The sequence below is a fragment of the Trichechus manatus genome, unplaced genomic scaffold (genome assembly GCF_000243295.1).
Source record: "Trichechus manatus latirostris isolate Lorelei unplaced genomic scaffold, TriManLat1.0 scaffold00154, whole genome shotgun sequence".
In the NCBI taxonomy this organism is placed as follows: domain Eukaryota; kingdom Metazoa; phylum Chordata; class Mammalia; order Sirenia; family Trichechidae; genus Trichechus; species Trichechus manatus.
In genome coordinates, this window is record NW_004444090.1 from 1950262 (window position 1) to 1972708 (window position 22447).

The window sequence follows — 22447 nt, forward strand, 5'->3', positions numbered from 1 at the left end:
TCCTTGGAATATATCCTAGAGAAATAAGAGCCATCACACGAATAGATATATGCACACCCATGTTCATTGCAGCACTGTTCACAGTAGCAAAAAGATGGAAACAACCTAGGTGCCCATCAGTGGACAAATGGAGAAACAAATTATGGTATATCCACACAATGGAGTACTACACAATGATAAAGAACAACGATGAAGCCGTGAAACGTAACGTGGAGGAAGCTGGAGGTCATTATTCTGAGTGAATTTAGTCAGTCACAGAAGGACAAATATTGTATAAGACGACTATTATAAGAACTCAAGGAAAGGTTTAAACACAGAAGAAAACATTCTTTGATGGTTATGAGGGTGGGGAGGGAGAGTGAGGGTTATTTACTAACTAGATAGTAGATAAGAATTATTTCAGGTGAAGGGAAGGACAGCACACACTACAGGGGAAGTCAACACAACTGGACTAAACCAAAGCTAAGAAGTTTCCTGAATACAACCAAACACTTTGAGGGACAGAGTAGCAGGGGTGGGGGTCTGGGGACCATGCTTTCAGGGGACATCTAGGTCAATTGGCAGAAAAAAGCTTATTAAGGAAATGTTCTACATCCTATTTTGGTGAGTGGCGTCTGGGGTCTTAAAAGCTTGCAGGTGGCCATCTAAGATGCATCAATTGTTCTCAACCACCTGGAATAAAGGAGAATGAAGAACACCAAAGATACAAGGGAAGTATTAGCCCAAGAGACAGAAAGGGCCACATAAACCAGAGACTTCATCAGCCTGAGACCAGAAGAACTAGATGGTGCGTGGCTACCACCAATGACTGCCCTGACAGGGAACACAACAGAGAGTCCCTGATGGAGCAGGAGAAGGGTGGGGTGCAGAACTCAAATTCTAGTAAGAAGACCAGACTTGATGGTCTGACTGAGATTGGAGAAACCCCAGAAAGCATGGCCCCTGGATTCTGTATCAGTCCAGAACTAAAAAAATATCCGAGGTCAACTCTTCAGACAGGGATTGGACTGGACCATGGGACATAAAGTGATACTCGTGAGGAGTGTGCCTCTTAGCTCAAGTAGATACAAGAGACTGAATGGGCAGCTTATGTCTGGAGGTGAGATGGGAAGGCAGAGAGGGTTAGGAGCTGGTTGAATGGACATGGGGAATTGGGTGGAAAGGAGGAGTATGCTGTCACAGCATGGGGAGCAATTAGAGTCACATAACTATGTATAAATTTTTGTATGCGGGAAAAAAGAAAATATCACCAGCATTTGGAAAGCCCCCTTGAATCCCTTCCCTGTTACTGCAGCCCCAAAGGTAATCATTCTCCTTCTAACACCACAGATTCATTTTGACGGATTCATCATATGATTCATCATAATTTTATATGAATAAAATCATTCAGTATGTTAAAAAAAAAAAAGATTATAGCAAAGAAAACCCTATGGAACTGTTCTACTCTGTAATACGCGAAGTCACCATGAGTTGGAATCAGCGTGATAGCAACTAACAACAAGCATAGATGTGTTTTCCTTTATAAGAAACTGCCAAAACATTCTCCAGTGTGGTTGTATGAGTTTACACTCCTACCAGGAAAAAAAAAAAAAGAGTTGCTTCCCCTTTTCACCTACATTTAGTGTTGTTAGTCAGTTTTTATTGTAGTCATTCTAGTGGGTATAAAGTGGTATCTCATTGTAGTTTTAATATGCATTTCCCTGATGACTAATGTTGAGTAGCTTTTCATTTGATTTTTGGCTATTCATATGTGTTCTTTTGTACAGTGTCTGTTCTAATATTTTGCCATAAAAAAAAATCATGTTGTTTGTTTTATTGTTGAATTGCAAAAGTTCTTTAATTTGGAAACCTTTCTCATATATATGAAAATATGTGAATATTTTCTCCCAATCTGTGGCTTGCCTTTTCATTTTCTTCATAGTATTTTTTGATAAGCAGTAAAAAATAATTTTAATGAAGTCCAGCATATCAGTTATTTCTTTAAGGTTAGTGGTTTTTTTGTGTCTTAAGAATTATCTTTATTTGTCTCAAGGTTTTGAAGATTTTTTCCTATGTATTTTTTTTTATAGAAGTTATATAATTTTAGCATTTACAGTGAGGTCTATAAGCTATGTCAGATTAATTTTTTAGTTTAAAATGAAGTAGATATCAAAGTCCTTTTTTTTTTCCATGAGGATATCCAGTTGTTCCATCACCATTAGTTAAAAAGTCTATCATTTCCTCATTGACAAAACTTAGCATCTTCCGCAGAAATCAATTGACTGTATATGTGTGGGTCTATTTCTGGACTCTTCTGTTCCACTGATCTTTTGTCTTTCCTTAAGCCAGGATGGCATAGTGCTTAAGAGTTCAGCTTTTAACCAGAAGGTCAGCAGTTCGAATCCACCAGGCGCTTTTGGAAACCCTATGAGACGGTTCTACTCGGTTCTATAGGGTCACTATGAGTCGGAATCAACTCGATGGCCGTGGGTTAAGCCAGTATAATGCTGTCTTTTTTTTTTTAAATATTAAAAAAAATTTTTAAATTGGACTTTAGATTAAGGTTTACAGGGCAAACTAGCTTCTCATTGAACAATATTCATATTGTTTTGTGACATTGGTTACCAGTCCCACAATATGTCAACACTCCCCTTCTCTACCTTTGGTTCCCCATTACTAACTTTCCTGTCCCCTCCTGCTTTCTCCTTCATGCCTCTGGGCTGGTATGTCCATTTAGTCTTTTTTTGTTTTATTGGCCTGTCTAATCTTTGGCTGAAGGGTGAACCACAAGAGTGACTTTTATAGCCTCTGTCTGACCAGTAAGTCTGGATTTTTTGTTTGTTTTTGTTTTTTGTGAGTTAGAATTTTTTTCTACATTCTTCTCCAGCTCTGTTCAGGACCCTCTGTTACGATCCTTGTCAGAGCAGTCAGTGGTAGTAGTCGGGCACCATCTAGTTGTGCTGGACTCAGTCTGGTGGAGGCCGTGGACTAATCTTTCCCTTGTGTCTTTGATTTTCTTCATTCTCCCTTGCTCCAGATTGGGTGAGACTAGTGGAGAATCTTAGATGGTCGCTCACAAGCTTTTAAGACCCCAGACGCTACTCACCAAAGTAGAATGTAGAACATTTTGTTTATAAACTGTTATGCCAGTTGAGCTAGATGTTCCCCAAGATCATAGTCCTCACAGCCCTCAGCCCGGTAATTTGGTCCCTCAAGGAGTTTGGATGTATCTATGGAGCTTCCATGACCTTACTTTGGACAAGTTGTGCTGGCTTCCCCAGTATTGTGTACTGTCTTAACTTTCACAAAAGTTACCATTTATCTATTGTCTATTTAGTGTTTTTCCCTCCCGACCCCTCCCCTCCCTCTTTTCTTCCCCACCTGTCCCCTCCCTCATAACCATCAAAGATTGTTTCTTTGTGTGTGTAAGTCTTTTCATGAGTTTTTACAGTAGAGGTCTCACAGAGTATTTTCCTTTTGTGATTGACTTATTTCACTCAGCATAATGCCCCCCAGATTTATCCATGTCGTGAGATGCTTCGCAGATTCATCATTGTTCTTCATTGTTGCATAGTATTCCATTGTGTGCATGTACCACAGTTTGTTTATCGATTTATCTGTTGATGGGCACCTAGGTTGTTTCTGTCTCTTTGATATTGTGAACAATGCTACAGTGAACATGGGTGTGCATATGTCTATTCGTGTGATGGCTCTTATTTCTCTAGGATATATTCCTAGGAGTGGGATTCTGGATCATATAGTATTTCTATTTCTAGCTTTTTAAGGAAGTGCCATATTATTTTCCAAAATGGTTATACCCTTTTACATGTCCACCAGCAGTGCATAAGAGTTTTAGTCTCCACACAGCCTCTCCAACATTTGTTATTTTCTGTTTTATTTAATTCGTGTCAGTAGTGTCGGGGTGAGATGGTATTTCCTTGTGGTTTTGATTTGCGTTTCTGTAATGGCTAGTGATTGTGAGCATTTCTATTAGCTGCTTGAATATCTTCTTTGGTGAAGTGTCTATTCATATGTTAAATCCATTTTTTAATTGGATTATTTGTCTTTTTGTTGTAAAGGTGTTGGATTTTTCTGTAGATTTTAGAGATTAAACTTTTGTCAGATTTCTCATAGCCAAAAATTTTTTCCTAGTCTGTAGGTTCTCTTTTTACTCTTTTGGTGAAGTCTTTTGATGGGCATAAGTGTTTAATTTTTAGAAGATCCCAGTTATCTAGTTTATCTTCTGGTGTTTGTGCATAGTTAGTTACGGTTTGTTTTCTGTTAATGCTGTGTATTATGGCCTCTAGAGTTGACCATATTGTTTCTTCTACAATCTTTATAGTTTTTGGTTTTATATTTAGGTCTTTGATTTATTTTGAATTAGTTTTTATGTATTGTGTGAGGTATGGGTCCTGTTTCATTTTTTTGCAGATGTACATCCAGTTTTGCCAGCACCATTTGTTAAAAAGACTGTCTTTTCCCCATTTGATGGACTTCGGGTCTTTTTTTGAAGGTCAGTTGACTGTAGATGGATGGATTTACATCTGGATTCTCAATTCTGTTCCATTGGTCAATGTATCTATATTAGTACCAGGCGGTTTTGGCTACATAGCTATATAGTAGGTTCTGAGGTCAGGTAGTGCAAATCTTCCTACTTTATTCTTCTTCAGTAGTGCTTTACTTATCCAAGGCTTCTTCCCATATAAAGTTAATGATGAGTTTTTTCATCTCTTTGAAGAGTGCTATTGGTATTTCTATCAGGATTGCATTTGTAGATTGCTTTGAGTAGAATTGACGTTTTCACAATGTTAAGTCTACCTCCATGAACATGGTATTTTTTTTCCATTTACATAGGTCTTTTTTGGTTTCTTGCAGTAGTGTTTCGTAGTTTTCTTTGTATAGGTCTTTTACATCCCTGGTTAGATTTATTCTTAAGTGTTTTATTTTTTTAGGGGATATTATGAATGGTATTGTTTCCCTGATTTCCTTTTTGTCATTCTTTTTATTGGTGTATAGGAATTCAACTGATATTTCTGTGTTTATCTTATATGCTGCTACTCTGCTGAATCTTTCTATTAGTTCCAGTAGTTTTCTCATGGAGTCTTTTGGGTTTTCTATATATAGTATCATCTCATCCACAAATTGGGGCAGTTTTTCCTCTTCCTTTCCAATTTGGATGCCATTTATTTATTTATTTTCTTGCCTTATTGTTCTAGCTAGGACTTCCAGCACAATGTTAAATAGGAGCGGTGATAAAGGGCATCCTTGTGTTGTTCCTGTTCTTAAGGGGAATGTTTTCAGCCTTTCTCTCTTAAGAATGATGTTTTCTGTTGGTTTTGTATAGATGCGCTTTATTATGTTTAAGAATTTCCCTTCTATACCTATTTTATTGAGAGTTTTTATCAAGAATGGGTGTTGGACTTTGTCGAATGCCTTTTCTGCATTGATTGAGATGATCATGTGATTCTTTATTTTTGTGGTGGATTACATTGATTTTCTAATGTTGAACTATTCTTGCATACCTGGTAGGACTCCCACTTGGTTGAGGTGTATTTTTTTTTTTGATATGATAATGAATTCTATTGACTAAAATTTTGTTGAGAATGTTTGGATCTATATTCATGAGAGATATTGGTCTGTAATTTTCTTTTTTTGTGGTGTCTTTGTCTGGTTTTGGTATCAGGGTTCTGCTGGCTTCATAGAATGAATTCAAAAGTACTCCTTCATTTTCTATGTTCTGAAATAGTTTGAGTACTACTGGTGTAAGCTCTTCTCTGAATATTTGGTAGAATTCTCCAGTGAAGCTATCTGGGCCAGGGCTTTTCTTATTTTATTTTATTTTTTTAAATTACCTTTTCAATGTCTTCTCTTATAATGGGTTTGTTCATATTTTCAACTTCAGTTTGTGTTAGTTTGGGTAGGTAGTGTGTTTCAAGAAATTTGCCCGTTTCCTCTAGATTTTCAAATTTGTTGGAGTATAGTTTTTCATGGTACTCTATCATGATTCTTTTAATGTCCCCCATTCCATTTCTTATTTGGGTTATTCGCATCCTCTCCTGTTTTTCTTTTGTCAGTTTGGTCAATGGTTTATTGATTTTGTTGATCCTTTTAAAGAGCTAACTTTTGATTTTGTTAATTCTTTCTACTGTTTTTCTATTCTCTATTTCATTGATTTCTGCTCTGATCTTTATTATTTCCTTTCTTCTGGTGGCTGTGGGCTTCTTTTGCTGTTCTGTTTCTGTTTGTTCCGAGTTGTGTAACTAACGTTTTGATTTTGTCCCTTTCTTCTTTTTTGATGTGTGCATCTATTGCTATAAATTGAATTCTGAGCACCGCCTTTGATGTGTTCACAGGTTTTGGTATGATGTGTTTTCATTCCTGTTTGAGTCTAGGAATTTTTTGATTCTATCTTTGATTTCTTCTGTTACCTAGGGGTTTTCAAGCAGGGTGTCATTCAGTTTCCATGTATTTGATTTTTTTTCCTTGCTCTTCCTGTTATTAATTTCTATACTGATGGTGTTGTGATCAGAGAAGATACTTTCTTTATCTCAGTGTTTTGTATTTTTTTGAGGGTTGCTTTGTGGCGTAAGATGTGGTCTGTTCTGGAGAATGTTCCTCGTGCATTGGAAAAGAATGTGTTCTTTCCTGCTGTTGAGTGTAGTGTTCTAGATATGTCTGTGAGGTCAAGTTGATTGATTATGGTCCTTAGATCCTCTGTATCTTTGTTGAATTTCTTTCTGGGTGTTGTGTCCTTTATTGAGAGTGGTATGTTGAAGTCTCCTACTATTTTTGTGGAGCTGTCAATTTCTCTTTTCAGTGCTGTTAGAGTTTGTTTTATGTATTTTGGAGCCCTGTCATTGAGTGCGTACATATTCATAATGGTTATGTCTTCATGATGGATTGTCCCTTTAATCATTATATAATGCCGTACTTTGTCCTTTATGGTGGATTTTGTTTTAAAGTCCATTTTATCTGTGATTGGTATTGCCACTCCTGCTCTTTTTTTGTAGTTGTTTGCTCGATATATTTTTTTCCATGCCTTGATTTTTAATAAGTTTATGTCTTTGTTTCTAAGGTGTGTCTTGTAGACAGTGTATTGATGGCTCCTGTTTTTTAATCCATTCTGTCACTCACTGCCTCTGTATGGGTGCGTTTAAGCCATTTACATTTGGTGTGATTATTGATAGGTGTAAATTTATTGCTGTCATTTTGTATTTTTTTTTTTTTTTGTGGTGCTGATGTTTTTTTTGTTCCTCTTACTCTCCTGTGCCAATTTCCTTTTGTGATTTTTTTTAAAATTTCTTTCATTTTTGTAGATTTTATGTTTTCTAAGACTTTATGTTTTTCTTCTTTATTTTGATGAGTAGGTTTGTTAACTGTCTTTGTGGTTACCTTGAAATTTACCCATCTTCCTAAGTTTGAACCAGTCTTTTATTACTTGTTATCACCTTGACTTCCTCTCCATTTGAAAGTTCTATACCTACACTGTTTTTTCTCTCTTTTATTGTTCTGACATTGTTGTCATTTACAGGTTGACCTCTCTCTTTCCCTGTTGTAAATTTTTTAGTTTTGTTTTATCCTTGAGAATCCATTATCTCTCAGAGGTTGGTATCTGGTTGATGCAGTTTTGTGTCCTAGATTCAGGCTATTGTCTGATGATGTTGGTTCTCTAACCAAAGGACTCCCTTTAATAATTCTTGTAAGTTTGGTTTGGTTTGGTTTTTACATATTCCGTTAATTCCTGTTTATCTGGAAATGTCCTTATTTCCCCATCATATTTAAGCAAGAGTTTTGCAGGATGTATTATTCATGGTTGGCAATTTTTTTCTTTCCAGGTTTTATATATGTTCTCCCATTGTCTTCTTGCCTGCATGGTTTCTGCCAAGTAATCAGAGCTTAGTCTTGCTGTTTCCCCTGTGTATGTGACTTTTTGTTTTTCTCAAGCCGCTCTCAGAATTCTTTGTCTTTTGTTTTAGCGAGTGTGATTATGATATGTCTTGGTGATTTTCTTTTGGGGTCTATCCTATATGGGGTTTGTTGGGCTTCTTGGATGGTCAGCTTTTCATCTTTCATGATATTAGGGACGTTTTCTGTCAGCAAATCTTCAATGATCCTCTCTGTGTTTTCTGTTTTCTTCCCCTATTCTGGAACTCCAGTCACTTGCAAAATTTTGCCTTTGATTGTATCCCACATCGTTCTCAGGGTTTCTTCATTTTTCTTCATTCTTTTTTCTGATTTTTCTCAAACAACGTGGTATCCCAGGATTTGTCTTCAGTATCGCTGATCTTGTCTTCCTTCATTTCAGATTTGCTCCTCAAACCTTCTGTGACACTGTCCATTTCTGAAATCTTGTTGTTTATCTTTTGGATTTCTAATTGCTGTTTTTGTATGATTTCTAGTTTTGTGTTTATTTTGACATTTTGTTCTTGTATTATTTTCCTGAATTATTCCATTGTTTTGTCTGTCTTTTCAATGATTTTGTCTGTTTTTCCTTATTTTTGTCTGCCATTTCTTGGATAACCCTGAATATTAGAGTTTTGAATTCCCTATCAGGTAGCTCTAGTGCCTTTTCTTCTACTGGGAGCTTATCTGGTGTTTTATTTTGGACGCCTACTGGAACCATCATATCTTTTGATATTATCTGCTGTCTTCAGGACATTCAGTAATTATTTTCTTCATTTATTTTTTGTAGGTTTGTTTTTTTTTAATCTTGCTTTTTATTTTATTCGGTTATGTCTAGGCAGGCAGGCTAGGTGTTCTTTCTTGTTCGCTCATCTGTGAGCACGATGTTTCTCACCCCTTTGTCCAATGGGCAAGACCAATTGCTCAGCTATGGTGCAACTGGGCAGGTCCAGTATGGGGGAGGGGTGGGGAGGGGTCATTTGCAGCACGTACTAGGGCCCACAGGGCAGGGCCAGGGGGCAGTGCAGTTCAGGGTCTGGTGGTTCCCGCCTGTGTCACTCAGTGGCATGGTGCTCAGTGTGTAGTGCAGATAGGCCGGAGGGGATGGGAGCATGTGATGTGTGGAGCTAAGTGGATGTGGGGAAGAAGAGAAAGAAGAGAGAGAAACAGAAGCCAGAAAACAAAACAAAAAAAAGAAAAAGGTCCTGTGAGAGCCTGCCATTGGAATGTTGCAGACCTGGGGAAGCCATGTTCCAGTGGCTTTCTAGCTAGGTGGTGTGGCACAGCCCGTCAAGAATTGGCAGAGTCGGCACGCGTGGCTAGGTGGGCAGGAGAAAGGAAAGGAAGAAAGGGTGAGAGAGATAAAAAACTGGAAAAAAAAAAAAGAGAGAGAGAGAAAGGAACACATGGCCAGATGTTCAGGAGAAAGGAAAGGAAGGAGGGTAGAGAAAGACAAGAAATCAAGGAAAAAAAAAAAAAAATCCAGGTGGTTGAGAGGAAGAAAAGAAGGTAGAGATAAGAAAGTCAGAAAACAAAGACAAAGAAAAAATGCCTGGAGGGAGCCTACCTGCAGCGGCTCCCTAGCTGAGCGGTGCTACACAGCCTGTCCAGAAGGAGTGGAGATGACACATTGTGCCAGTTGTTCAGGAGAAGGCTAAGGAAAGAAGGTAGAGAGAGACAAACTGAGAAAAGAGGGAAAAAATGCTCTGAGGGGGCCCACTGGCATGGCAGCATGAACTAGGGGAGTGGCTCCCCAGCTGAGCAGTGCTGCACAGCCCGTCAAGAAGGAGCCTATGTGGCACACGATCCCAGGTGTTTGGGAGAAAGGAGAGGAAGGAAGGTAGAGAGAGTCAAGAAACTGAGAAAAGAAAAAAAAAAAAGTAAGAAAAATGCCCCCAGGTAGCCCACTGGCATGGTGGTGCGAACTGAGAAGGGGCTCCCCAGCCGAGCAGTGCTGCACAGCTTGTCTAGAAGGAGTGGAGATGGCATATGGCGCCAGGTGTTCAGGAGAAAAGGAAGGAAGGTAGAGAGAGACAAGAAATCAAGAAAAGAAAAAGAAAAAAACCCCAAGGGAGCCTACCAGCTTGGTGGTGTGGACCAGAGAAGTTTTTGGGAGAACGGAAAGGAAGTAAGGTAGAGAGAGATGAGAAACTGAGAAAAGAGTTAAAAAAAAAAAAAAAGAAAAAGCCCTGAGGGAGCCTACCAGCTTGACGATGTTTTCCAGGGAAGTGGTTTTCCAGTCGAGTAGTGCTGGTCAGCCTGTCAAGGAGTGGAGATGGCAGACAGTGCCAGGTGTTTGTGAGAAAGGAAAGGAAGATGAGAAATAGAGAAGAAACCAAAAGAAGCCAAAAAAGCAACAACTAATAGTACTGAAGGAGCAGCAGGTAGGGGCATGGTGAGTCCAAATGGCAAGGAGCCAGCATCTCCCCAGCCGAGGGACCTCGGCCCTCCAGAAAGCAGCAGAGGCTGCGCAGGGGGAAGAAGGCTAGGGGGTGAGAAAGTGTGTATCCCTGGTTACTGGATGCTCCGTTTCCTGCTGGGAGCTCCATGAAGCTGCCTTCCTGTACTCCCTGTCCACTGTTCTTCGTGGCTAAGGAGCCCAAGATGGTGAATCCGTGCCCTGTTAGGTGATAGGGGACCTCCACTGCATAGCTGTCCTCGTTCTCTGTTCTCTGTCAGTTTTTTATTTCATTTGGTGCTTGGATGAGTTCTTTATCCCTTCATTTGACGCTTAGGTTTCCAGGATTGATATTTGTATCTGTTTTACTTAGTTTTTGGGTCTTTGCTGTAGAGGGATGGTGTGGTGCTTCTGTCCATAGTGCCATGTTGGCCCTGCTTCCAGTATAATACTGTCTTGATTGTTGTTGTTATTGTTAGGTTCCATTGAGTCAGCCCGGACTCATAACAACCCTATGTAAAACAGAATAAAATGTTTCCTGGTCCTGTGCCATCCTCACAATAGTAAGTAAGTTTTAGCACATTGCTGCAGCCTCTATGTCAGTCCATCTTGTTGAGAGTTTTGCTCTTTTTTGCTGATCCTCTGTTTTACCAAACATGATGCCCTTCTCCAGGGACTGTTCCTCCTAGTAACATGTCTAAGGTAAGCAAGACAAAAGTCTCGGCAATCCTTGCTTCTAAGTAGTATTCTGGCTGTACTTTCTCCAGGACAGATTTTGTTCATTCTTCTGGTAGTCCATGATACAGTAAATATTCTTTGCCAACACCATAATTCAAATGAGTCAATTTTTTCTTCGACCTTTGTTTTTCATTGTCTAGCTTTCCCATGCATGTGAGGTGATTGTAAACTCCACGGCTTGGGTCAGGTGCACCTTAGTCATTAAAGTGGTATCTTTGCTTTTTAAGACTTTAAAGGGGTCTTTTGCAGCAGATTTGCCAATTCAAAATCAGCTACAGCTGTACGTTGACAAGGAACTGCCAAAAACTCAAGCTGGATTCCAAAGAGGATGTGGAATAAGGGATATCATTGCTAATGTCAGATGGATCTTGGCTGAAAGCAGAGATTACCAGAAAGATGTTTACCTGTTTTATTGGCAAAGGCATTCAACTGTGTGGATCTTAACAAATTATAGATAACATTGTGAAGAATGGGAATTTTCAGAACACTTAATTTTGCTCATGTGGAAGCTGTATGTAGATCAAGAGGCAGTCATTGAAACAGAACAAGGGGATACTGTGAGGTTTACAATTGAAAAAGATGTGGCAGGGTTGTATCCTTTCACCATACTTATTCGGTCTGTATGCTGAGAAGATAATCCAAGAAGCTGGAATATATGAAGGAGAACGTGGCATCAGGCTTGGAGGAAAACTCATTAACAACCTGCGACATGCAGATGACACAACCTTGTTTGCCGAAAGATGACTTGAAGCAATTACAGTATTTTTATACAAATAACACATGCCTTCTACTTTTGTTTGCCAGCTGCTCCCTCCCCCCATGAGGTATTTCTGTAAGCACTGCTATGCCAATATTTTTTGGCATGTTGCTGTAAAAAAAAAATTAGCATAGCTCTTATGAAAATACCTCATGGGGGGAGGAAGCAGTTGGCAAACAAATGTAGAAGTTTGTGTTATTTGCATAAAAATACTGTACTAATGACATCAAAGACTACAGCCTTCATTTGGATTACACCTTAACCTAAAGAAAACAAAAATCTTCACAACTGGGGTAATAAGCAAGATCCTGATAAATGGAGAAAATATTGAAGTTGTCAAGGATTTCATTTCACTCAAATTAACAGTCAGCACAGAGTAGAACTGCTCCATAGGGTTTTGAAGGCTATAATCTTTATGGAAGCAGACTGCCACATCTTTCTCCCATGAAGCCACTAGTGGTTTCAAACCTCTGACCTTTTGGTTAGCAAACTAGCAGTTTAACCACTGTGCCACCGGCGCTCCCCTTCACAAGCAACAGTGAAGAAATCAAATGACTGTCTTGATTAATGTAGCTTTAAAGAAGTCTTGAAATCAGGTAGCGTGAGTTCTCCAAATTTGTTCTTTTAAAAGAGTATTTTGAATATAGTAGATATTTTGTATTTCCATATAAATTTAAATATCAGCTTGTCAATTTCTAAGGAGCCCTAGTGTTGCAGTGGTTAAGTATTTGTCTGCTAACCAAAAGGTCAGTGGTTTGAACCCACCAGCCACTCCATGGGAGAAAAGACCTGGCAGTCTGCTCCCATAAAGATTACAGCCTTGGAAACCCTATGGGGCAGTTCTCCTTTGTCCTATAGGGTCGCTATGAGTTAGAATCAACTCAACGGCAACGAGTTTGATTTTTAGTTTTTGTCAGTGTCATGAATTGAATTATGTCTCCCCAAAAATGTGTGTATCAGTTTGGCTGGGCCATGATTCCCAGTATTGTGTGATTTTTCCATGTGTTGTAAATCCTGCCTCTATGATGTTAATAAGGGAGCACGGCAGTTGTGTTAGTGAGGCAGGACTCAATTTACAGGATTGGATTCTGTTTTGAGGCAGTCTCTTGAGATAAAGAGAAGTGAGCAGAGAGACAGGGGGACCTCATACCACCAAGAAAGCAGTGCTAGGAGCAGAGCGCATCCTTTGGACCTGGGGTCCCTGCGTGGAGAAGCTCCTAGTCCAGGAGAATATTGACGAGAAGGCCAACAGAGAGAGAAAGCCTTCCCCTGGAGCTGACACCCTGAATTTGGACTTTTAGCCTACTTTACTGTGAAGAAATAAATTTCTCTTTGTTAAAGCCATCCACTTGTGGTATTTTTGTTGTAGCAGCACTAGATAACTAAGACAGTCAATTTCTACAAAACTTGCTGGAATTTTGATTGAGATTACATTGATTCTATAATAAACTTGGGAAGATGGCCTTCTCAACAATATTAAGTCTTCTAAACCATAAACATGGTAAATCTCTCCATTTATTTAGATCTTTAATTTCTTTCACCAGTGTTCTGCAGTAGTCAGTATAGTGGTCTTACACATTTTTTATTAGATTTATTTCTAGGTATTTGATGGTTTTGATGCATTGTAAACAGCTTTGTTCTTTTAACTTTGTTTTCCAATTGTTCATTGCTAGTATCTAGAAACACAATTTATGTACTGATTTGTATCATGCAAATGTGCCAAATAATTATTAATTATTGATTCCAGTAGTTTTTGTTTAAATATTCCTTAAGGTTGTTTTCATGTACCCAATCATGTCTTCTGTGAATAGTAATCATTTTCTTCTTTCCAGTCTGTACATTTGTTATTTATTTTCCTTTCAATATTTTATTGGCTTGGACCAACGTTTGATAGAAATTGTGAGAGTATACGTCTTTGCCTTGTTTCCATTCTTAAGGAAAAGCATTCAGTGTGTCACCATTAAGTATGATGTATACTGTGGGTTTTTTTTTTAAGTAGGTAGAGGATGTTCTTTTCTAATAATAGTTTCCTGAGAATTTTTATATGAGTGGTGTTAACTTTATTCAAATGCTTTTTCTGTACCTATTGAGATGATTTTTTTCCTTTAACTTTTAGCATAGTGAATTCCATTGATTGATATTTAAATGTTAAACATTTTACTTTCCTGAGACAAACCTCACTTTGTTGTGATATGTTTCCATTCATATATACACACACCGTAAACCCATTGGCGTTGTATTGATTCTGACTCATAGCAACCCTATAGGACAGAGTAGAACTGCCCCATAGGGTTTCCAAGATGCAGCTGGTGGATTCAAGCTGCCAACCTTTTGGTTAGCAGCCAGGGTCATAACCACTGCACCACCAGCCTCCCCCCCCCCCCCCCCCCTCCCCCCCCCCCCCATATTTCTTTTATAGCTTATTAAGGTTTTTTGTTTTCATTTCTTTTTTCTTTTTGGTCTATGTTCTTGCGGGATATTGGTCTGTAGTTTCATTTCTCGTAACATCTTTTGTTGGATTTTAGTTTCAGGGTTATATTTTTCTCATGAAACAAATTGATTACCTCTCTATTCTCTAAAAGAGTTTCTGTAAGATTGGTTTTATTTCGTCCTTAAATGTTTGCTAGAATTTATAAGAAAAGGCATCTGGGCCTGCTATACTCTTTGTAGGGTGGTTTTTAACTGCAAATTCTATTCTTTGATATAGGGCAAAAAGGTTTTCTACTTAATCTGCTATCAATTTTTATTATGTTTTTCAAAGTTTTTGTTCATTTCCTTTAAGTTGTTAAATGCGTTGTATAAAGTTATATATAATATCCCCCCATTGTCCTTTTAATGTAGTAATTCCTGTAATTTCTTTGCTTCATTCATGATATTGGTAATTTGTTTTCCTTTCTCTTTTTAGTTTAATCAGTTTTACTAGGAGGTTGTTAATTTCACTTATCTTTTTAAGGAAACAACTTTTGGGTTTAGTACTTTTTCTCTATTTCTTCTTTGTTTTCTATTTTATTAATTTCAACTTATTTTTGTTATTACTTTTCTCTTCCTTTATTTAATTTCAGTTGGCTCTTTTTTAGTTTCTTCTGGTAGAAGCTAAGATTTTTAGTTTCTCTGCTTTTCTAATATAGGCGCTTAAGGGTATACATTTCCCTTTAGCTACTGCTTTAGCAGCATCATACACTTTGATGTGTTGTATTTTCATGTCTTTCAATTTGAAAGATTTTCTGTTTTCCTTGGGATCTTTTTTCCCCTCTGGCCCATGGTGTGTCTTTTTCTACCCTTTACAGATAGTCCTCAACTTACGATGGGGTTCCATTCCTACGACTCCTTCCTAAGTTGGCTTTGATGTAAGTCGAATACCTCTTTTAAGTATAATTATTATTGCTTTTTATTATCAGTATCTTTATAAATCTGATCTTTATTTGTCTTTGAGTGTTGGAAACATTACATATATACATCAGCAAATTATGCACTGCAACATTGTATGTAGTAAATATTACTAATAATAAGATGTTAATAAAATAAAGATGGTCGTAAGTGCAGTTCGTCGTAACTAGAATACATCGTAAGTTGAAGACTACCTGTATTTTCAACTTGTTGTGTCTTTATATGTAAAAAATTTTTTATAATTTATTTTGTTGTTGAGAATATACACAGCAGAACATATACCAATTCAACAGTTTCTACACATACAATTCAGTGGCATTAATTATGTTCTTTGAGTTGTACAACTGTTCTCACCCTCCTTTTCTCAGTTGTTCCTTCCCCATTAACATAAACTCACTGCCCCCTAAGTTTCCTATCTGCTCTTTCGAGCTGCTGTTGTTAGTTTGATTCCCACATACTCATTGCTGTCAAGTCAAATTCTGACTCATAGCGACCCAATAGGACAGAGTAGAATTGCCCCATAGGGTTTCCTGGGCTGCAAATCTTTATGAAGGTAGACTTTTATCTGCAGAGTGGCTGGTAGGTTCAAATTGCCAACCTTTAGGTTAGCAGCTGAGCGCTTTAACTATTGTGCAACCAGGCCTCCTTGATCCCATATAGATAGATCCTAAAGCAGCACAGTACTCAAAGCAGGCATTCTTTACTAGTTAAGCGGAACTATAGTTTGAGTTTAAGAAGACTTCAATGGATATTTTTGGCTTAAGGTTTAAAGATTATCTTAGGGCAGTAGTTTTGGGGGTTCATCCATCCTCCATGGCTTCAGAAAATCTGAATTCCATGAAAATTTGAAATTTTGTTCTGCGTGATTCCCCCCTTTGATCAGGAGTCTTCTATAGAATTTTTTATCAAAATGGTCGGTAATGGTAGCTGGACACCATCCAGTTCTTCTGGTCTCATGGCAAAGGAGATGGTTATTCATGGAGGCAATTAGCCACACATTCCATTTCCTTCTCCTGTTCCTGACTCTCTTTCTTCGATTTTCAGGTATTTTTTGAGCATGGCCTTTCTTAACCCATATGCAAACCTTATTCATTTCAACACAGTCCAAGGGCTTGTGTAAATGTTATTTATAAAAAAATAAAATTGATGCATGATGTGTATGTATGGGGTGGGGTGGGGTATGTGTGGTGTATGTGTGTATATATGTGTGTAGGGTGTGCAGAGGTGTGATGTGCGGTGTGTGTATGCATGTGTGGCGGGGTGTGTGTGTGTGTGTGTGTGTGGTGGGTAATGAGATGCTACAAATTATGAGCTCCTCATAATTCATTATCTACCTGCTAAGAAAGGTATACGAAGAGGGCTGTGAGGAGCTGCTGAGTACCACAAAGATCTCTTCTGATTATGACATTTTAAAAAAATTTTATTGTGCTTTAGGTGCAAGTGTACAGTGCAAATTAGTTTCTCATTCAAAAATTTATACACAAATTGTTTTGTGACATTAGTTGCAATCTCCACTATTCATCATAACTCCAATACGCCGTAAGTCAAAGACTTCCTTTGCTTTCAAGACAACTTGTTGTATCTTTATATGTGAAGTTTTTCATTTGGTTTTTAAAATAACAAAGTTGGGTATTATATTATTATTATTCATTCTGGTAATTTCTGTATTTCAATTAGAATTTTTAGTCCATTTACAGTCAACGGAAGTATTGATATGGTTGAGTTTTATTCTTGTTTTTAATCTTTAAAGAAGTGTTTCTAGCATTAAATATGGCTTGAGTAGGTTTTTGTGAATTCTGATTGGTAGATTCCATAGTTCCCTTCTACTTTTAGTTTACTAAAGATTTTGATCTTAAATAGGTACTATATTTTCTCTAATGGTTTTCTGCATTTAAGATGGTCATATTTTTTCCTTTATTGTTTATATCTATGAATTACGTGAGAAAGATCTGTTTATGTTAAACCATCCTGGGTTTAACATATGTTTAACATTTATGTTGCATTCCTATGATAAACCTTTGCCATCTGTTCATTCAATTCATTGATATTTCTTGAGTTCCTACTCTAGTGCCAGAAACTCAGATTTTAAATGATGAGGATACACCTGTGACAGCGGGGATGGGGAGGTAGGCAGAAAATAAATAAAATTTATGGGCTACAGATAAGTACCTACAAAAAATAAAGCAGGAAAAGGGAAAGGAAAAAAATAAAATTGCAAATCTATTTCAAATAAGAAAGCAACATTTGGGTAATAAGCTGAAGGGATTATGTATGAAACTGAGGTATTCAGTAGAAGACCATTTTGCTCTGAGATGACAGTAAACATGAAGGGGTGCTTAGTTCAGAGAGATAATGGGATGGAGGGGCAGTTAGTGAAGAGTGTGCTGTTAAATGTTTAACAACCTTCTTTCCAAGAAAACAAACAAAAAACCACCAGATTTGTACCACCAGTTCCTGTGGTGTAAACACTTTGCCATGGCTGACATCAAGCTACCAAAGTGAGGTCAACGAGTTGGCAAAAGTTCTGGAATCTTAACCATTTCTCAAGAGCCAGTACAAGCTGACTCTAGTACATCACTGGGTCTTATAGACCAGAAAGGACTAAATTTAGCTTTTACTCAGAGTAAGATGTGAAGCCATTGGATGGCTTTAAGAATATAAGTGAATAGTGAAGAAAGCCTCAAGTAAAAGGATTGTGTGGATAATGTCACCAAGATTAAAATTAGAGTCTCAAAAAACTTTCTCTTGGAACAATTTTAAACTTGAGAGTAAGTTGTTGTCACAATGCCTTGTCATCCCGGAATACTTCAGTGTGTATTTTCTGCAAACAAGGACATTCTCCTACATAATCACTACGCAACCCTCAAAATTCGGAAATAAGTTACTACCATCTTATACTCAGACCTCATTCAAATTTTGCCGTTTGTCACATAATATCCCTAATAGCAAATGGATTCAGTCCAAAATCATACATTCACACATTGCACTTAACTGTCCTGGCTCCTTTGTCTCTCTCAATCTTGAGGAGTTCCTCAGTTTCCCTTGACTTTCATGATCCTGGCCCTTTTGAAGATTGTTGTTGTTACTGGGTGCTATGGAGTTGATTCTGATGCGTAGTGACTCAATGTGACAAAATAAAACTGCCCCATAGGGTTTTCTTAGCTGTGATCTTCACAGGAGCAGATTTCCAGTTCTTTCTCCTGCAGAGCTGCTGGGTGGGTTCGAACTGCCAACCGTTTAGTTGACATTGGTTGCAATCCCCATGCTGTGTCAACACTCCCATTTCCACCCTAGGTTCCCCATTTCCTTTCCTCTGGTTTTCCTACCCCTTCCTGCCTTCTTTTCTTTCATTTTGGGCAAATGTTACCCTTTTGGTCTTATATAGATGTTTTGTTCTACAGAGCACTTTTTTTGGGTGTTTTTATTTTATAGGCTTGTCTGTTGTTTGGCTGGAAGGTGGTTTCCAGGAATGACTGCAGTTCCAAGTCACAGGGGTGTCTTAGGGCCATAGTCTCGGGGATTCCTCCAGTCTCTATCAGGCCAGTAAGTCTGGTCTTTTTTTATGAATTTGATTTGTTTTCTACATTTTTCTCCTACTCTGCCCGGGACCCTCTATTGTGATCATGGTCAGAGCAGCTGGTAGTGGTAGCAGGGCACCATCTAGTTCTTCTGGTCTCTAGGTCGTGTAGGCTGTGGTGCATGAGGTCTGTTAGTCTTTTGGACTAATTGCTCCTTTAAGTCTTTGGTTTTCAACATTATATTTTTCATCAATGAGAAATAACTTGTTTGGGTTTTATTTTTAATTACTAGAGAGCCCAAAGAAGGAGATATGCCCGTGGATATTTCTGTAATGCCATCCTCACTCCAAATGAGAACACCTGGAAGCTGCACAGAGCTCTGGTTTCCAGCAGAGGTCAGGCTTGTACCTTCCTCTTGCCGTGGGCTTCAGTATGTGGCTGGAGATGGACTTCACCTGCGGCTGCAGACGCAGGCAGAATTAAGCACAAGTGAGTAATATTAGCATTTCTGTTTCTGCATTTATTTTTTCAATGTAAATTAAAGGTGATTTTTCCTTTGAAAAGTTAAATTCCTCCCATATGAAAATAACTACTCGTCGGTGGTATGGAAAGAGCTGAGGATCCAGATAATTTAGTTTTTTTTTTTTTGCCAGCTCTTCCATTTACTAACTGTGTGCAGTTGAACATATCATTTAACCTTTTTGAGTCTTCATTTCTTTAATTGGAAAATTACCGGTCTCACAGAGTTAATGTGAAGATTAAATCAAATGGCAATTGTGCAAAACCTGGCTGATTTTTTTTATTTTTTATTTTAGAATTACTATTTTATTGTCATTTTTAATCAGATGGCACATATAGTCTTCATATGTGATCTTTTTTTTGTAAATAAAAAAGCTACAAATTATGTTTTAAACAGACAATGGCTGGTTATGTTTTCAGAAAACATAATTAATTCATTAATCATGGCTTCATGTTTTTCCTTATTAACACCAGAAAATTCACCCACCTTTTGTCCCTTTTTATAAATGGACTGCTATGTGTTGGTTTACATATTGTTTGCATTCTTTGGTCTTCTGTTTCTTTACATTTTTTAAAAAACATTTTACTCAAATATCTGACAAGGAAAACTTTCAAAGGTCTGTTCCATAGTGCATGAAAGGGTATGCAAAATAGATTCCTCAGGACTTAATTGCTTTAGTGCCTACCACATAATAGATGGTGAATAAATCTTTGCTTAATGAATAAATACCAGATAGATGAGTACTGCTGTAAGCTTGAATCAAAATGTAGGAGGTGAGTTTTGAAAATTTTAGCATTCAGTTTATGTTTCAGAGTTTTTAAAAAGTTCACTTTTCAACTGTAGGGAAGTTCTTTTAAGAACAACTGTAGTAAACATCATATTGTTACACTAATTTGAATGTAACATAGGTCAATTTCCCTGAAATGGAACTGACTACGGTAAAATCTGATATGTTTTTTTAGTTACCATTGATTAGATTCCGACCAAGTGTTAAGTTCAGTGCTCTCCCAGGACTCCACTGTCAAAGTTCTGAGTTTTTAACCGGAGCCAATATATCATAGGGGCCCTGGTGGCACAATGGTTAAGAGCTGGGCTGCTAAACAAAAGGTCAGCAGTTCGAATCTACCAGCCGTTCCTTGGAAACCCTATGGGGCAGTTCTACTCTGTCCTGTAGGGTTGCTGTGAGTCAGAACCAACTCAACAGCACCTAGCAACAACAATGTATCATACTGTTTGGCCACCAGAGGGTAGTGTTTCACTGAAAATTTGTTTATTGGTTTTGGAAAGACTGTTTTGTATGTCTTACCCCAGGTCTCCTTTTTAGCTCCTTAAAGTTAAAGAAAACTGTTTATTTCACCTTAGTGCTGAGGGATTTGTGGCCACCCCAAGAAATTAAGCTAAAGAATTTTTAATTGTCGAGGTTTAAACTTTCTAATATCAGTTATTTCTATTCCTTAAAGTCTGTACAAAGTGATATAAACCAAATTCAAATTGCTTGATTCTAATGGGTATGACCTCATTTCTTTAACTAGATTTGTATAGACAAATATTTTATTTTTCTTTTGAAATGAAAGTATTCTTTTATTCTGAGTGAAGTAAGAGAACATGTTGTCTTACGCTGCTGTTTTCACTTAGTGTGGGAAGTATACATTTTCCACATCTTTTGTCAGATAATGATTTTTGCTATTGGAAGATTGGACTCTTCTTAAAAGCCTTTGCATTCCCAGATATGTGCCCACTAAGGACCTGTTTCAAGATCCATTTTGTTTATACATACTGGTAATGTGCCAGAGTGGACGTAACTTGTTCAAACCAAATAAAATTTAAATTTAAGGCTCGATTTACCAGCAGTCACCATGCTGAAAACTGTAACTTAAGACATAGCAAAGGAAGGCTGAGAATGGTGAAGATCCATGCAATTATCTAGATGTGAAGGAAATAGTTTTCTGTCTTTCTTAATATTAGTATTTACAGAATGAGAAAAATAATTCAACCGTATGTTATATGGATAATCTAGGGGAATACCTAGCTCTGGAACATTTAGCTAAATCTGTTGTTTTGGAAACACTTCAGTATTTGCTTCTGATTGAGTTATCAGATAATATTAATTAAATGTGTACTTCTGAGTAGACATGAATAGTGTTTATTGATGAGAATTTATTGTGGCTGTTAAACTCTTTAAGTACGTTAATATATTTCTTTCAAACATCTGAGATTTGCTGTTTTAATTGATTTTCTTTAGAACCGCTTTCATTGTTTACTCAAAGTCCGCAAGTCCAAGAATGTTGCACATTTTATTGCCAGTCCTGTGGTGAAGTCATAATAAGGGACAGGTAAGAAATGCATTTAACACTGATTAATTCTGGGCTTGGTGGTGGCTTTCTCTTTTTCTGTCATAGTTTTTGAAGTAATTGCCAAGGAAACAGTTTATGGCTTAAAATGAGAGCTAGCTTAATGCCACTTTGAGCAAAATCAACCACAAAACTCTCCAGCAATCACAAAGCGGTTAGCTTTTGTCAGAGTGATAAAGGGGGAAAATAGGATGTTGGCTTTGAGGGAGTAAGGCTTATCTTGGCAGAAGAGCCTGTGCTAATCACCAAAGCACCTCTCTTCTAAAGAAGACATGTAATCTATCACACGTTTTTTTCCATCACGGTGAATGAGATTTTCCACATTAAGTGAATCTTCTGAATAACAGAAGCTTATCTCTTTATTGAAGGAGCCCTGGTGGTGCAGTGGTTAAAGAGCTCAGCTGCTAATGAAAGGTTGGCAGTTCAAACCCACCAGCTGCTCCACAGGAGAAAGATGTGGCAGTCTGTTCCTATAAAGATGTACAGCCTTGGAAACCCTATGAGGCAGTTCTACTCTGTCCTGTAGGGTCACTATGAGTGGAAATCGACTCAACGGCAATGAGTTTTTGAGTACCTCTTTATTATGAAGCAAAACTTTTTATTGGAACCATTTATCAGTCTTTCTAAAATCCATTTTCTCTTTCTCATTAAAACAGAATACAGAACACAAATCAACCTTTTCTCAATGATTAGGTTAATCTTGTAAATTTTAGGTTCTTCAGCGGATGTGCTATGATTACCTCATTGAGATGGGAAGGGTGCTTTGCTGTATTCTTTGCATTCCCAAGTCTGCTCCTTTAATTCTTTTCCTGTCTTCTCCCTTCCTGCTGTCAGCCTCCTTGTTTTTTCGGAACAAACCCTTCTGAATTTTCAGCTTCTAATCACTCATAGGCTGGA

At 37.8% G+C, this 22447-nt stretch overlaps 1 protein-coding gene across 4 annotated transcripts in view; it reads left to right on the forward strand.

The window, feature by feature from the left end:
- Positions 1–22447, forward strand: part of UBE3D (ubiquitin protein ligase E3D) — a 162653-nt gene that overhangs the window by 1579 nt on the left and 138627 nt on the right. For all 4 annotated transcript variants that reach the window (XM_023740391.1, XM_023740389.1, XM_023740390.1 and 1 more), the window contains exons 2-3: positions 18972–19168; positions 21442–21532. In XM_023740391.1, coding sequence (XP_023596159.1) covers positions 18972–19168; positions 21442–21532 — 288 coding nt within the window. The remainder of the gene's footprint in view (positions 1–18971; positions 19169–21441; positions 21533–22447) is intronic.